Here is a 17,654-nt window from a genome sequence, read left to right as displayed (position 1 = left end):
TACGTGTGTGTTCATATTTAACACCAGCTCGTGCTTTTTCTCTGACACTTATGACGCTTTGTTCCAAAATTAAGAACTTGAGTCCGAGGAGGTTTTTTGTCTGTTTGCCCTCGTGTCTGCCAAATAACCCCGGCTGGAAAGAGCTGTGGTCGTGCCTCACTGAAAGTCGTTCATGTCGAAAGGTTAACTGCTGGAGTCGGAGAGATGGGAAACACAGGTGCAGGAAGGTTTTGAATCATTTCAGATGTCTGAACCTGCGGTCTTTTTCATTTTAAACTGCTTCTGTGAAGAAGAAGCAAGGAAAGAATCCTATAAGTACAGGTAACCCCCCCTTTCCCCCCAAAGAAACAAAACACAAAAATGCAAATGTTTCCTCATGGAATTGGATGGCAATCTGTGTGCTCAAATCGGCCAAATAACACATTTGAAGAACTCAGCCGCAATGTGCTGCAGATTCTTTTACCAAAGTTCTTGCAGACATTTTCAGATGGACGTACACTACAGCGTTTTTAGCTCTATGAGAGTTTAACTTCATGGCTGCTGCAGAGATTGCACCTGTGCCATTTCGGTTACACAACAGTCTCTCTAACCACATTGCTGTCACCTTATCCTAACCCTGATTCTTGCTACGTAAGCATTTGATAAGTGTGATATTCAACAGGAAAACATGGGGTTCCATTTTTCCAAATGGGTGTTTTTCACAGACCAATCTTTGTTCCGTAAAGTAGTCACCACATTCAACGTGCTCTAACAGTAAAACTGTTATGTTCCAGCTATACATTTCTTACATCTAAAGGAAGTGAAGCTTGAGTGTGCAACATTTTTCCAGAATCAATTTTTTTTTTTTGCCTTGTGCACGCTCTATGTTGTTGTGGGGAAAGTCTAAAACCAGAGCAGAAAATAAAAGGTTTTCCCCTGAGGGGAGCAGAGAGGTGGGGGGCCTCGGTGAAAGTTGTGCTTCCCTGTTTCAAGGCTATCATTTGTTTTTACTATGGAAAAATCCTGCTAAAGCTTCACTGCACTAAGTTGCAGACAAGGTAAACCAAAATTGCTCCATCCTTCAATGAAAATCTCAATCTATATTTCTTTTTTTATTTACACTAATAGTAATAGATCACTTGAAACACGGATTAAGAAAAATGGACCCTCCTTCACATTTGGCAATTCTCCTTCCTATAAGCTCTTGTCAGCAACACAGTGAACATGTTATGAAAGGGCATGAAGGGCTTGTTTGATGCATGACACCAAGACCTTATAGGAGACCAGTAAAAGACGCTTGGTGGCCCGGTTGTGAAAGGCTCACAAGGCAACAAACAACGGGAGGATTGAGTTTATGTGGAAGAGGAGGACGACAAGGAGGAGGAGGAGGAGGGGAGGAGGAAAAAAGGAGTGCATAAGAGGAGGAGTGTACAAGGCTTCCAACCCCAAAGGGCAGCTTCAGAAGACTTGGAGAAAGAAGAAATGGAGTTTTTTTTTTTTTTTTTTGAAGTTAGAGGAAGGGGACCCCCCTTCAAAAATACAAGGGGAAATTCCCATCAATTTAACGAACAACCCCTCAGATCAAAGTCGGTGTGCATGTGTTTGAGCGTGTTAGCCTGCATGCGTGAGTGTGTCTGCGTGTGCGTGTGTGTGTGTGTGTGTGTGTGTGAAGACAGTGATGCACACCTGTGAGCAGAGCCACCCGCACCTTTGCAGGAGAGAAGAGCAGCTCAAAGGTGAGAAAGAATGCAGGCATTAAACATAACTTGGAAATGTGACACTGTCATGTTGCAGCATAACTAAGCAGACCCACACACATTTTTTTTTCATGGTAATAACAGACAGTTCTACACATTGTACACACATATTACAGCAGGTTGGAATTCAGTGCTGAAGCATTTCTGTTTCCGATCAGTTATTTTAACAGTTTTTACTGTTTCGTATCTTAAATGGACCTGCTGAGAGTTCTCAAGTTCAACACAAAATCACAACGTTGAAAATGTTTAATGTATTCTTTAACTAACAAATGAAACTGTATGCACCCATAGCTGAGTGACATACCTGAGGTCATCTGAGTCAGAGAACTTCAGTCAGTAGAATACAGATGCATTTGGGCAGTGACTGTCAGCGTCAGATATAATGCAAAAATTACCCTTTCTTTATTATGTTAATAATAATATTGAAGGGAAAGTGAAACGCTGGCCACCTGATAACTTTTTTTCTTTTCTGTCCTGGAATCTGGAAAGCTGCAAAAAATGTACCTTCATCAACCTGCAGAAAAGCTAAGTTTACAGACTAAAACAGATTAAAACTGAAACATGTTCACACTAAAACCGACTCACACCGAAACAGACAAAGTCTAACTCATACCTGTGTGGGACTCAGTTTACCTTCCTAACTCCAGCTCGAGTGCCCAGATCCTCTCAATAGGAAGGGCAGAGCGGCCAGATATCACTAAGAACTGATAAAACCTGGACACCATACCACAGTATTTAGGCTGCACAGTAAATAACTTCCAAATAGGATGAATGAGCAAAGGAATTTGCCAAGGAACACTGTGTGCCTTGAGTGCCGACCTTAACTGCAGGCAAAAGAAAAAGGAGGAACGTGGTAGACTGAATGCCTTTTGTAAGTCAGAGAAGGGTAACAAGCCAACCTCACCAAAAATGTCTTTTAGATGATGAACTCCCCTTTGTTACCATTGTGGGGCTGTCATCGGCCTCCCACCAATCAGGAGTGCTGCATTACTGAACAATGGGGAAAGTGGGCCAAGCTAAACTGCAGTATGTTTCAGCTAATCTCCAAGTTTTGATAAGATAAGAGATAATGGGGCCATAGCATAGCTGGCACTGTTTATTAGAAACATTTGCAAAAAGAGCGTTACGGATTGACCCAGGCTCTTTCATACCACTTTTTAAGGTACGTCAGCAAACAGACATATCGGGGCTAAACCAGGTGAGGAGGGGTCTTAACACAAAGGACCAGAAATACTGTTTAAAGTTTAAAGGAACTGAGAGGCCACCATCCTCTTTCCTGCTCTGTAGAAAAGACATTTTAAGTCATGGCCGCCTGGCTTTCCAGATAAATTTAGATGCCACTGATTGTAATTTATGCAAGTAGCCTGAAGAAGGGGAGAGAAGTAGCATAGAGCTCACAAAATTGACCCTGGGTAAAACATTCATTTTAACCACTGAGATACGGGCTTGAGCAAGCATGGGGAGATCCTTCCACTTTTCCATATCTTTCAAAATGCTGCTAAAAAAATATTTTTTTCTTGGAACTAAAGAGAAGGAGGTGCGTCTGGTTAAGACTTGAGCTGACGGATTAGAATACAAAGCTTTAATCATACCAATGAAGGTTTTGCCAAAGCCCATCATCTCTAAGACTTACCATAAAAATGGCCACTCAATTCTGTCAAAAGAAAGAAGTGACATTGGGGTCTTATTGTCCTCTGCCGCATCAACAATCTAACATTATCTGCTGCTGTTCTTGCTTTTATGAATCCAGTTTGGTTGCAGCTCACCAATTTTGACACATGGGACTCCAAACGACAGGCTAGGAGCTTTGCAAAGATTTCTATGTCAGCTTTAAGCAGAATCCGAGATCAATAGCTAGAGCATTCCGTAGGATCCTCATCCGTTTTTAAGAGTAGGGAAATCAAGGCTGTGTTCACATCCTTTGAAAATTGACCCTTTTCAATAGAGAGGTTAATTATGTCAAGAAGGACTGGACCCAGTTGTTCCCAAAAAGTTACTTAAATTACAGGGGGGATTACCATCAAAGCCTGGTGAATTTGTCTTTTTGATGTTCCGTACTGCCAACCTTAGTTCTTCTATTGTAATGTATTTGTCTAAGTCAGTTGATTCCTGTGCTGACAATTGAGGCAACTCAAGCTGATTTAATCACCCGCCACAGTGAGTTATATCCAGAGTGACCTCCGATTCATACAGATTGGAATAAAAAAAAAGTGTCTGAAAGGACTTATTTATTTCAGCAGGGTCAGTTCTAATATCACCATCTGAAGATTTCATAGCGGGAATATCTGCAAAATGGTTACTGGACCTTAGTCTCATGTCAAGTAAATTACTAGGTCTTGCGCCCTGGAAATAATAGCCCTATCTCGTTCTATGGATTCAGATTTCTGTTTCAGAATGTTGCGTATGTTTTTCTTGACTAATGATTATTCTAAAGCTGTTGAGAATACTTGCGTTCCACGATGGTCTTAAGGTTGTTCACATCCGATCTGATAGAGCCAAGGCTTGCAGGTAGAGATGCTTGCTGGGCATGGATAGCAGTTAGCTTATTGTTGTTGTCAAGCCCCAATCGAGAATTGATCTGAGCAAAACGTGGTTCGAGGTAGAATTTCTGTTTTTCTACAAATTCCTCTGCAATGGCATGCGTATCGCCACGCTGGGTTCTGTTCTTGTTTGCCATTCTACATTAAGCAACTCTAGCAAGCACAAAGTGGTAAAATATCAAATTTGGAACCATGTAAAACAACTAATTGAAACGTTGGGACAGGACCTACACCTTAAGCCGTCATCTCTTTTCAGCTGATCTAGGCATTATACACTGTTGTTGTTTCTTCTTAACTCCATATCTTTTGAGTTTATGACAGATGCTACCGGGAATTAACTGTTTTGGAACACTCGATTGTTTTTTGTATTTCATCTGTGTTCTTCTTTGTGTATGTGCTTAGACATGTGGAAGTTGCTGCCTTCCTAATGTGTGTCAGGTCGTTTTCCTATTTCATGTCAGATTTTAAGAGACACTGAAAGAGGACAAACATCAAATATCTCTCTCTCTCTAAACAATTTTGAGTCTCTCTTATTCAGTTTTCCAACAATCATGAAACAATGGAGACTTCTAGTGAAGTCTTCTAGTGACAACAATAGTGGAACACTTACTTATTCAGAAGATGCAAATATACATATATAATATGACATGCAAATCCTGCACTTTTGGTAAGGCTATAACTTTGTCACAAATGTTGGCCATAAAGCTCAGTGGTAGAGCACATGACTGCAGATCAAGAAGTCCCTAGTTAACACTGACTGTATGAACAAAACATAGGTTGTTAATAAGGTTCTCTCACATGTTAAACAAGCAGGAATAAACTCCTTTTTGATTGACTACTTAGGGCTTGACCTCAACGATCTTGCACAGCGCTTCTGCCTTAGCATAGTTTACTCACACCACGCAAACTCCATACAAGAAAGGGAGATCATTGCTTGAAGATGGGAATTAATGATGGTCATTTTAATAGAAATAAGAGAATTGACCCAACGTCAGATTAGAGGGCACCCAGATTTAAACTAGGGACCTCTTGATATGCAGTCAAATGCTCTACCACTGAGCTATAATACCCCCTGATGACATGCTTTGAATTTGTTTATTGATCAGCTAAGCATTGAACCCCACTACAGTGTTAAAATCCAGGTCTGCCCATAGCTTTTTAATCATTTTTCCAATATCAAAAACTCATCTCCTCTATTAAATGTAGCTGAAAGAAGTTTGCATTTTCATCTTCAATGCAGCATGTCTGCTGTGGTCAACCCTATTTCAGGAAGGAACTTGTTTAGGTGGAACATTTGCACCATGCAAAAAAAAATGCCATGTACAATAAAGTAAACTGTTCAAAAAAACATTAATGTGCTACAATTTTTAAATTAGATGGACACATGGTGAAACGTAACTTGCTTTTACCAGTGTATCAAAGCAAAAAGCAAAGCGACTGGGGTTTCAGGATGGCATGTCAGGCATTTATCCTGGAATTGTACTTCTATTGATTCAGAATAGGCTCTAACTAACTTGTACAAAGTCTGCAGGTAAGCAAAAAATGTCAAACGTAAGTACAAGTACGTAGACGCTTTAAACTATGCAAAATAGTTGTGTGGATCACGTTTCTACGTGGTAAAATCCATTGTACTTTGCATAAATTCAGGCTGTTGAGGCCCATTCAAGGCTTTGCTGATAAATAAGCATATTCAACACCGGTTGATGATTACTAGACTGCATGTAAGTGTATAGCTCTGTGGTAGAGCATTTGACAGCAGGCTGAAAAGTCCTCAGTTCATATCTGGATCACCCCATCTTTGGTAATTTGGTTTACTGTTTAGTGGAAGTACCCAGCATTTTAAGCTGTCTAACTAACTAACTAAACTAACAGTGTCCAGAACATGCTGAGCATATGGATGGAGAGCAATGAATGCACCATTGTTGTAGACATGAGTTCCATCTGTCAACAGCAGCTGTTTTTTTCCATGAAGAACAAAACTACAAACCTTAGGGTTAGGGTTAGACCTCTCCACCACCCTTCAAACAAACTAGCGGTTGGAAGCTTGTGATGCTTAAAAGGTTGATTGATGGTAGCAGATCACTTTGCCCAGTTGCCCTGGGACGTTGATTGTGAGCGTTTGTCTCAGAGCAGAACATTGCATTCCTTTGTGTTTTTGTTAAATCCATAGAGCTGGCAAAGTTGGCACGGTGAGCCTAGTTCAAGTCACACGGTTTAATATTGAGATTAAAGATGCCTCTTACTGAACAACACATAAAAAACAAAGGGCAAGCTAGGGGGCACACAGAGATGAACTGGGGACTTCTTGATCTGCAATCAAATGCTGTAACCGCTGAGCTATACCCCCACGTGGAAGATATGATACATGCCCAGGCCTCTACCACTTGATTAAAATCCAGATCTGTGCCCACATCTTATTTAAAGATTCCTTGTCTTTGTTAAAGTATCAAAACACATCTCCTGTATGAGAGGTACAGTAGCTGAAAGAAGTTTGTATTTTCACCTTCATCTGCTGTGGTCAGCCAGAACTTGTGTAAATTTCATGGATTTTAACACTTTTAACACACAAATGTAAAAAACAGGTCTTTTTCCCCTTCTTTTTAGCAAAAGCTTGACACTAAAGTAAATGTTTAAGTCTATATGGGGTTGCATGTTTGATGTTCAGAAAGGACAGCTCATTGCCTCATTTGAAGGTTTTCTTGTTGTTTAGCACGAGCCCTACACACTGCCCGTGTATTCAGTTTTGCTTTTGTTTAACTTTTGTTTGTTTTGCTTTACAGAGTTGGAGGCCCACAGACACAGCTGCCCAGTCAGCCCAGTTTGAAATTCATGCTTGAATGTGGGTACCAAAGCTTTCACTTCCTGAACTTCGTATTACCAAAGGATATGTAGGGGGCACCCAGACTTGAACTGAGGACCTCTTGATCTGCAGTCAAATGCTCTACCACTGAGCTATACCCCCTGCTTTAATGTGGGTCTACATGTCAGCAAAGGATTGATGACTACTGACAGAAAACACACACACACACTAACACACACACTCACACTCACACACACACTAACACACACACTCACACTCCCGCACACACACACAAACACACACACACAGCAGGATTTTCACTTTCAAAATAAGGTCCAAATAACCACACCGACTGATCGGATAAACTAGGCACCCCAGCTGTACCCCATCTTTATGCTTATTGATCAACTGTATTAATTACTGAGTAAAACTGAATCTGCTACTGGACCTGAATTGCTCAGCCTTTTGTGCTGGAAATTATACACACTCTTGCTGCAGTCAGGTGTTGTGGATGACAGTGTCCATTAAATGTCACATACATATCAATACAGATAAAGATGATGTCCAGTCATACTGGCATGTGTTTATCACGAATCGGGTCATGCTACTGTACAGGTCCATATAAAGTCAACTACTGCATCCGGTGTTGCGACAGTAATAACGGAAAAAACTTCTGCTGCATTTCTTCCTGTTTTTTCACATGGTTGAGGGGGAATTCGGACAGACACACACACACACACACACACACACACAAACACACACACACACACACACACACACACACACACACCAACATACCAGTGCTACATAATGCCACGTTAGCTTAGGTACAGCACATGGAGTCTAGACATCTCTTGTTATTCCAGTGTGCAGGACATCCTTTCACTTCTTTTACACCCAGTCTGAAAGTGTATGGATGCAAACCAAAATAATAAAAAATGTCTATATATGTCATAAATTTGAACAGGTGGTTTTCAAATTAAAATACTTTTACACACATTTCAACATCAAAGTTTTAGCAGTTATATTTAGCTGCTCATAAGATTATAATGGATATCATTTCCACACAAAAAAATGGCTGTATTGTTTTTTGTTTCATGTAGCCATCTTTCTTTAATCTATCACATGTAAAAGGGGTTTCATATGTGATGATGTGACAGTTTTCAAAATTGATGCCTTACCTTTTAAACAAAGTGACATTCTGTAGGTGTCTTGATGTAACTGAATGATCTACAAAACCGAGAATCTTTGTCCTTTTACATGTAAAAATGTGTTTTAGACTTTATAAGGTTTAGATTTTAGTTTCTGTTCCTGTATTACTCATGTTGTGGGGACATTCGTTTGTTTACACAGTAACATCGTGTGGATCACCTTCCTTTTGGGGACAAAATGACCCTTTAACAGTCATTGTATTTTAAGGTGAAGACTTTATTTTAGGTTAGGGTGAGGTCAGTGTTAAGGTTAAGGTTAGGGGATGGGTTAGGATTAGGCAAGTAGCAGTTTTGGTTATGATTGGACGAAATGGAAATAAATGCAACTCAGTGCCTGCCTGTGCATTTAATTTTACTTTTGTGTAATCAATGGAATGCAAGGCTGCAGCCACAGCTGGTCCAGTTAGCAAACCACGCTTGAATGTGACCAGTCATTCCAGTTTGTGGACATCAAAGTTAACACTTCCTGTCTACCCCAACAACAAAGAGTTGATAGGGGGCACCCAGATTTGAACTGGGGACCTCTTGATCTGCAGTCAAATGCTCTACCACTGAGCTACACCCCCCTGTGTGTATCCGTTTCACCAGGAAAGTATTGTGATAAAAAGTGACCCCCTCAATTTGAGGGTCCCAGGGACCTCTTGATCTGCAGTCAAATGCTCTCCCACTGAGCATTGATCTGTGGGTTAATATTAGGGAAGTAGTAGTTATTATGGTCACGGTAAGTCTTTAGAAAATTAATGTAAGTCAACAATGCTATGTCATCTAGAGTGGATGGAAACACAACTGTGTGTGTCTGCGTGTATTTGTGTAGGTGTATGTGTGTGATTGTGTATCTATGATGTGTTTAATTGAGACTTAAAGTGAATTGAAAGTTTTGGTTTCACAAGGACATAATAAGTAACTATTAGTGCTCCTTAATAGATGTTTTAAAGATAGGAAATTGGCAGGCAGTAGTGCAAAGTTTATGTGACTTAAAGTTAATGGGATGAATCAAGAATGAAGCTGGTGACATGGTCATCCTAACATGACATATTGTAGTTTTACTGTGAAATTCTAAGGTGTGCGACAGTATGTGAGCCCTTGTTGACTGTCTGGATGTGGGGGTGTATCTCAGAAGCAGTGTGTACTCTAAGTCAGCTCTTCCTGTATGGATAAAAGGCGGTGCTCAGTGTTTCACACTCCTGTACCTGGTGACGGCCGTGTTCCACAGCTGCTCCACGCTTGCTGCCTCATTGTGCTGTTTGTATATTTAGCTGCTCCGTTCCACTTCCTCTGCTGTTGACGTTGGGAAAACACACAACAATACAGCCAAGATTCTCCCTTCTCCTTTCCTCTCTGCATCCTCCCCCTCCTCCCCTTTTCCTCCCTCACGCCTTCCTCTGACTCAGTGGGCCGTTACTCGCTCTCCATCTCTTCAAAGTGTTTTTTGAGAAAGAAACTGTGAAGTGATTCACAGAGCCACAACAATGCCAGTGGGCAGCCATGTTTTCCTGAATCACACAGTATTAAATTAACAGCGGTTCAAATATAATATGAGGGCCAAAAATTGAACAAGAGGCTGTCAAATCTAAATCAAGACCTGGGAGGGACACACCATCAGATATTACTCATACTCACAATTTGGCAAAGCTGCATACTTAACTATTCTTGGTTCAATTGTAACTATTACATTGCAATTCAACAACTGTTTGCTGGTGGTTTCATATGCTCACTGGTAACTTTATTTTTGAAAAGGTTCATATACTTGGTTTTGCACATGCTCAAATCATTGACTTAATCAATGCGTTTTGGGGATGTCTCAACATCCCAAACCCTCTCCAGGACAACCCACATGGGATTGATCAAACCCCTTCCAGGGATTTAATGAAACTAAAGGTCCATTGATTTAAGTTCATCCAACTTTCCCTTAACACAACATAACTTTGTGACATAAATTCATAGTATGCATTCATCACTCAGACAGTTTGCTGATATCACAAGGATGATGATGAAAATGAAGTTCCTCTCTGACAACAGCTGCAAGTCAAGACAAGGCAGAATGAAGTTGTATTTTCTTTGCAGCTATTCTTCATCATACAATTAAGTTTTCTTTATGAATTGATTAACCTTTTGCCGTAAAGGCCAACTGTATCTCAGACGCCGCCTATTCAGTGTGTGTGTCTCCAAGTGCTGAATCGGCAGGGGTGTCTGCATTCTGCAGCTGGTAATCGTGAAAGAATTTTATTAGCCTGACTTTCAGTGATAGACGTGTAGGGTCTTGTAATGATCTAAATGCTTTTTCAGATTCCCAAAGAGAGTGTGTTTAATTTGAAAAGTTTTGAATTTTGGCACCAAAACTCATCTAAATGTCACAGCAGACTAAACCCAGCTGCAGATGCAGCAGCAGCCTTCAAACTAAAACCTAAGTGTTACGGCAATGAAAGACAAATCACTACTGTATACGAATGGATTTCTTTGGTCACACACTCATTTAGACAATTCACTGCTCCTCTTACAATACCAGGGAAAATGTCTGAGAAGATTAAGGGATCTTCCCTGACGAGATTCAACCAATCAAAACCTCCCTACTTACTGAAGTGAGTGCATCAGTCCATCATTTGGTAGACACTCTTTGTCTAAAGTGAGTTCCACTATGTGCTCTCACCTCCAGATTAACAAGTTCTAGAAGTCAATGTAAATGTAAATTTTAGTTTATTTTAAGACATTAGATAATAAATGTACTTCATAAGAGTTTTGTTTTGTTTTGAAGAATGTAAATGTGCTGCATTTATATAGCGCTTTTCCAGTCTTAACAACTGCTCAAAGCGCTTTTACATCATACAGGAAACATTCACCATTCACACACATTCATACACTGTGGCCGGGGCTGCCGTACAAGGTGCCACCTGCTCATCAGATAAACATTCACACACATTCACACTCCGATGCGCAGCACCGGGGGCAACTCGGGGTTCAGTGTCTTGCCCAAGGACACTTCGACAATGACTTGTTCATGTAGTAATGCTTTCCTGATAATATGACTGATATTTAATATGATATAGCAAGTTCGTGTTTTTTTTTGTTGTGGCGTGATACTTTCTGCAGGGCTAGTTTATGTTGATGTCCATCATGACATCACTGGCTGAACTGTTACCCTGGCGGAGTGCTTGGTAGAGTGTAAATAAATCCTAGCAGCTAAAAGGCCCTCTGCTATTGATCCTGCAGGATTTATCAGTGATAATCTTCGCTAGGTGGTTCACTACAGATCTAATATGCCCTGATTTAGACAGACTGACGAGACGGCCGCAGAATTGTGTGCTGAGCTTGTGACCTGAGTTTGAACTCTGGTGAGAGTTCAGCGGCTGTTTGCCTCATCCTGCAACTGGCTGCGGTGACAGAGGAAGTTGGCAAGAGAAGGAGAAGAAAAAAACTCACTCTATTAATTAGATCAGGATATTGGACAGGAAGTTAATTGACACTCTCACACACATGCCCATTGAGGTTTTGAAAAGGGAAGTGAGCGGAGAGGAGAGGGAAAATAGAGGAGACAAAACCAAATAAGTGGAATGAAAATAATTAGAAAGCCTTCAAAGCAACTAAAACAGACAGTCTGACTTGAACTAACCCAATAGAAGATTCTTTAACAACTAAATGTGACTGACTAAAACCTCCTTTGATGACTTCTGTATTGGTTGTCTAGTCAGGGAAAAAGTGTTCTTGTTGCTTCTTGTAGCATCTGAAATTGGGGTAGTCTGAAACACATAAAAACACATTTATCTGTATGCTATCTTAACACATTTGCTAAGAATATGTCCACATTATGCCTTTTAATACATTTTAATAGCATTTTAAAACATCCTTAAAACAGCCAAAGCAGCCTCCTAGTGTGTGGAAATCTTTAAATGTCTGCCCGCTTTACTTCATCAGAAAATGCCAATTACTTTTAGAACATTCAACTCAAAACACTTTATTCTGCAATTTGGGGCAATTTAAACCAATTGAAATTGCAAACACAATACACAAAGAATTACAACAAGAAGGGTATTCTGGGATTGCTGACCTCTGGCAAGGCATGCCCCATGTCATAATGTTAATGAAGTGTGAATTTTTACACGGATGCAGGACAAAAATGCCCTATCTCTATCTGTGAAAAAAAATTAGTGTATCCGCCTGTGATGCCAAACTGCTCCAAAATGTAATGGATTCTTCATTGGCCCATGCCACACCCTTCCACCAAGGTCTATCACCATCAAGTCAATATATTTTCTGTAATCCAGCTGACAGACAAAAAACAAAGTGTTTCTTCTACTACAACTGAGTCTTGTGAAATAAAACAACTTGCTTCTATTCATTTCATGAACAGGAAACTGACCAAAGGCCTACTTCAGTGGAAAGCAGACATTGGCAGGAGGGCCAAATCTGGTCCTCCAACACAAATGCCAAACAATACTGAAAAGAGCTGGAGTCTTTCCTTTTACATTAAAGCATTTATACATTTGTCATAAATCTACAATATATATTAATGAAAATCTCAAAACTACTACCTGATGAAAATGACAACTGTGTTGCCTTTGTCCTTCCCAAGTCTTTGCAACGGCATAAAAATAGAGCCGAGGATCACACACCTGTGACTTCCAGTGTCACAGACAGCTTTGCATTTCACCTGCTGACACACGCACACAGCACACACACACACACACACACACAAACAGCACACAGCCCACACAGCACACACACATGCACAGTACATCTCCTTCCTCTTGGACATACTGGAAATTCCATGTTGCATTAAGGACCGACAGCAAGCAACTCTGTAAACATGATACCTTTCTAGATATCACACACACACACACACACACACACACACTGTACATGTACACTGCGGTCATTACTGCTGTAAGATGAGGGGTCGCACTTCATCTTGTCAGCAACAGAAGTGCGTCTGTCAGTCACTGTATACACTGTGCATGAAGGTCAGCATTAGTACATGAGTGTGAGTGTGTGTGTTTGTGTGTGTGTACTTGCATGTATGTGTGTGTAGTCCAGGAATAGCAGCACAGGGATGCCTATTTCCTCTGTCTTCCCTCTGCAGCGAGGATGAACCTACCGTGACCCCCTGCTTCCATTACCACCCATCCAGCCGTGACCCTGAAAGGAAACACTGAGCTTACTGGAAAACACTTGCGGTCTACTCTGAAATTGTACAGATTTATCCTCTGGTCGGTAAGTCATTTCAAGACAAATTTTTGTCACAGAGACAAAGTTGAAGTAATAATAATAATAGTGATAACATAAAGTAATAATTCAATCAACACAGTCCCGTTCTCCTGCTACAGCAAAGAAGATAGATTGAGACCAAAACTGAAGCGATGGCAAACACATTAAAGATGTTTAGATCTTGTAAGCATGAGTTCCAATTATCTGTCCCTCTGTAGCGTTTAGCTTAGCATGGCGCCATTGAAACCATACACAGTACGGGCTCTAGCCTTTTGCAGCTTCCTGTTTGGTGCACATGGTGTGCACCCATTGGTTGTTGACAATGTTCACACAAGATTGACTTTACTACCAAGACTTCAAACTTACGATTATATCAAAAACGATTGATTTTGTCATTACGTCAAGAGGGGAAAATGACTGAGTTTGACTGAGTCTTATGACCACCTTACACAAAATGATCGATACGACTGGAGCGAGCCCCAACTCTGGCAAGACTCTCACAAAGTTATTCCAATATTGAAAATTAGTCTGCGACGGTGGAATCACTTGAAAAGTCATTTTGTGTAAGGTTAACATTATATGTGAAGTTTGTCAAAGGATGCCTTTGTTGGTTCATTATTTCATCTACGAGATCTCAAAGATGAAACGTGATACTAAAGAACCCCTTTGAACAACACGTCACAGGCACTTCTTGAACGTCTATCAATACGACAATGCTTTTGAACATTCAGTGTTTTGCTGTGTTATCCATCTTGGCATCCCAGTACAATGACCGTAATTTGCTTTTTACCATCAGTCCCCTTTGCAATACAAATGACTTCTGAGCACAGACATGAAACAAACATGATAAGAATCAGCTTGCCGTGGTGTGTGTGTTAGATCGTTATCACAATAAAAACTAAGCACACCGGTAGCAGCAGTGCTAGTGTTGCGGTCGGGTCTTATTTGGATACTCTTACTGTACATTCATCATTGTTTTGTGAAGTACGAGATCTGCTTTTGAGATTGAGTTTGTTGAGCAGGTACTGTTTAAATCCCATTTTGGATACATTATTATTCAATGCCAATTGTTGTTCCACATGTTCTGGGTTTTACATCCAACATTTACACTCCTCTGATATTGTTCTCAGGATGGCTCCTTAATGGGTTTGATGTTGGAAAGACAAATTGTTTCTACACAAGTTGACAGTGTTTGCACAATTGAAACAGCTCAGTGGTCGGTGAGTGTAGTGAAAATGCCGTCCTGGGATTGTCAAAATGTTGTGGTCCTCTTTGTTTTGCTCTGTTTACCAACCCCCGCCCTTCAACAACAATAATCCAAGCAGATTACAACAAATTTGAGTCTTTATTTTTTATTTTTTTGAAAACCATTTGACCTGGAGCTGACTCATAAATAACTGGAATTACTGATGACATAATGCACTTTCTGCATTTTACATAAGAAGGACAAAACAGAAACAATGCATTTTCACAACCCAAATTCATTGTGCTTTGAACGTCCTTTATGTCCTCTTAATAGTTTAGTCCAATAAAGATTGATATTGGGTTTCTGGTACAGTCAACAGTGTATTTATGATGACCTCATCATTAATAAAGGTAAATGTAAAACACCAACTGTTATTTCAAATGAAGTCTTTTCACACAGTAATTCTCAACCAAGGGTAGGACTGCTTATACCCCCTGGGGGGTGGGGGTGGGTGCTTCTGCTACTGCCAGGGGGTCCTTGGAACTGGGTGGAGCAAATTTAATGTATAATTTGATCATAAGCTCTAACACCTGAATACTACCTGTTGAAGAAATGGCTAAAAGTAATTGATAACAGTTGAAAATGTTTGCTTAAGGGTATAAAAAATAAATGGTTGATAAAAATGATTTGCTAACAGTAATGATTTAACATTTGAAATTCTTTACTTAATGGTATGGATACAAGTTGAAATAGTTATCGTAATGTATTTCAAGAAGCTAAAATGGTTAGCTAAAAGTATTGGACAATTAGTAGAAACATTCTAATTAGAAGAAGTAATATTAGTACTAAAGGGCATTTGGCTGACGCTTTTATCCGAAGCAAATTATAATGGCTTTCTATGTCAGAGGCTGCACTCATGGAGCAACTAGTGGTTAAGTTGCTCAGGGACACAGTTGGTATATGACAGTCGGAATAGAACGCAGGAATCATCCCACAGCAAAGGCATGTGTCATATCCACTGCGCCATCACCACCCACGAAATAATATTAATAGTAGTAGTAGTAGTAGTAGTAGTAGTAGTATGATTGCTAACCAAACCAAATTATATTTAACATTGAACAAGTATGAAACAATTAACAATGTCAAGTTTTATATAATGAATGGTTTTGCACATTTTGAACATACATTGGGAATGGATGAAGGGGTACGTGAGTTTATCTGAGCGGGCTGTGGGGTTACAGTACGTCTCGCTGTGGAGAGAGTTCTGGCAATGTGACACTACTGTACCTCAGACCTTTGAAGACCAGAGTCAAGTTGGCAATATAATAATTTAGACTTCCGGTGAGAAACTTTCAAAGTAAAACCTTTAATTAGGAACGGGCCACATTGTCAGTGTCTTGTCATTACAGAAAGAAACATAGGCCTACGTGATTATAACAAAAGCTCCATCTGAGAAAGTATAGTTTTCATTCTGGTTTTATTTACATATTTTCAAGGCATAAATTCAGAGCGGGGCTGATTAATTATCCAAAGTCAGTTACATTCAGCAAATATTCAATAAAAAAATGACACCGTTTTATATTATCTTTGGAGTTTTAATGTAGCATGTAATTTGGATGAATGCTTATTGTACTTTTTTATTTCAACAAATCACTTGACATGATGCCAATATTGTGTAATTCCCATACTCGTTTCTCTCACCCTCAGTTGTCTTGATTTTTCATTTGTTTGTGATAACCCAGTTTCAGCAGAGATAACATTAAATATTCGTGCAAATTCCACTCTTTTCTCTTATGTTGAACGCAAATTCACCCAATTTCCGGTTTTAGTCGGCATTTGTCTTTCTGGCTTGATGTTTGAAACTTCAGGAGGGAGGCCTGTTTCTGTGTGTAAAAGCTGCCCACCGCTCAAGACGCAACCAGAGAGGAGAAGCACGAGGGTCGAGAACAACCTGATCCAGCTGGTGAACGGAGAAACACCGGGACAGGGAGCAGAGACAGAGTGAGACATACACAGGGTGGAGCCATCATTAAGAGAGACGCTTAAAATAACCGACAGGCTGTTTGCAGTGAAGTGAATCGCGCCGGGAGGAGAGTAATCTGACTTTTGTAGCGGAGCGTCCAGAGAATTACGCACAAGCGCCCCATTCCAAGGTGAACCAACTTTTACGCACGGACCTTTGGAGATGCGGGGTTTCACTAATAAGGAAAATACTGCATTATTGTTACATTAAACTATGATTTTGGAACGGGAGCTTGTAATCTGAACATTTTTGACTGGATCTCTTTTTTTTATTACCGATTTGGAGACATTCTTGGAATCGTAGCGGGAGTTTATTGGGACTCGCGCGGCTGCAGCCTTCGTGTATGCGAATACTCATTACGCATTACGCACCTGTCCCACAGTATCCTTGACGTCTCATTTTGAGAGTTTTCAAAACAGCTTTATGGACAGAGTCAGACGTCTAGCCTGCGTGTGAGTCACCGTGAGCAAACATTCATTGGACAAGCTGCGCATATAGGCAGTGACACATTTGGGGATATTAAACAGTGCGTGCCCTGCACAAGTGGCAAGCACACTACACCGGGACCAGGCTCGGTGCAGCCGAGGGATTGGACGCCGAGGTGCTAAATGCCCAGCCGGTCGCTTGCGGCTCCTCAGGCTGGGCGGCAACATGAGGTCCTGGGTCCTGCTGCTGCTGCTAGCTGCGCTCTCAGCGGCCCGTCTGCGGCTCGGCAGCGCTGAGGTAAGACCGGGGGATGTGCTGGTAAACATATGACCTCTAGTCGCTAAGGGGAAATATGACAGACAAGGATTTTAAATGCGTGTTTGTGCTAAATGACAGTCATAAAACATATTGATTTTACGATTGAAGCATTATGATGTAGTGGTAAATAAAATGTAGTTACCATTATAAAGCGAGCAACCACCAAATTAATACAGATAGTCCAATATCGGGGAAGGGGTGGGGGTGGTGGTGGT

The 17,654-nt window shown here is 40.6% G+C and overlaps 1 protein-coding gene and 2 non-coding genes across 4 annotated transcripts in view; 1 reads left to right on the top strand and 2 right to left on the bottom strand.

Annotated features, from left to right (window-relative positions):
* Nucleotides 1–7,166: 7,166 nt before the first annotated feature.
* Nucleotides 7,167–7,238, bottom strand: trnac-gca. The gene has a single exon. It is a non-coding gene; the product is annotated as a tRNA-Cys (tRNA).
* Nucleotides 7,239–8,781: 1,543 nt separating this feature from the next.
* Nucleotides 8,782–8,853, bottom strand: trnac-gca. Its single transcript has one exon. It is a non-coding gene; the product is annotated as a tRNA-Cys (tRNA).
* Nucleotides 8,854–16,563: 7,710 nt separating this feature from the next.
* si:ch211-79m20.1 (bromodomain-containing protein 4) overlaps nt 16,564–17,654 on the top strand; it is a 14,973-nt gene continuing 13,882 nt past the window's right edge. For both annotated transcript variants that reach the window (XM_034884697.1, XM_034884692.1), the window contains exon 1: nt 16,564–17,418. In XM_034884697.1, the coding sequence (XP_034740588.1) occupies nt 17,347–17,418 (72 nt within the window). In that variant the 5' untranslated portion in view covers nt 16,564–17,346. The remainder of the gene's footprint in view (nt 17,419–17,654) is intronic.

This window comes from Etheostoma cragini, chromosome 2 (assembly GCF_013103735.1).
Source record: "Etheostoma cragini isolate CJK2018 chromosome 2, CSU_Ecrag_1.0, whole genome shotgun sequence".
Classification (NCBI taxonomy): domain Eukaryota; kingdom Metazoa; phylum Chordata; class Actinopteri; order Perciformes; family Percidae; genus Etheostoma; species Etheostoma cragini.
The sequence above is the reverse complement of the archived record's forward strand: the minus strand, read 5'-3'. Positions and strand labels throughout refer to the sequence as shown.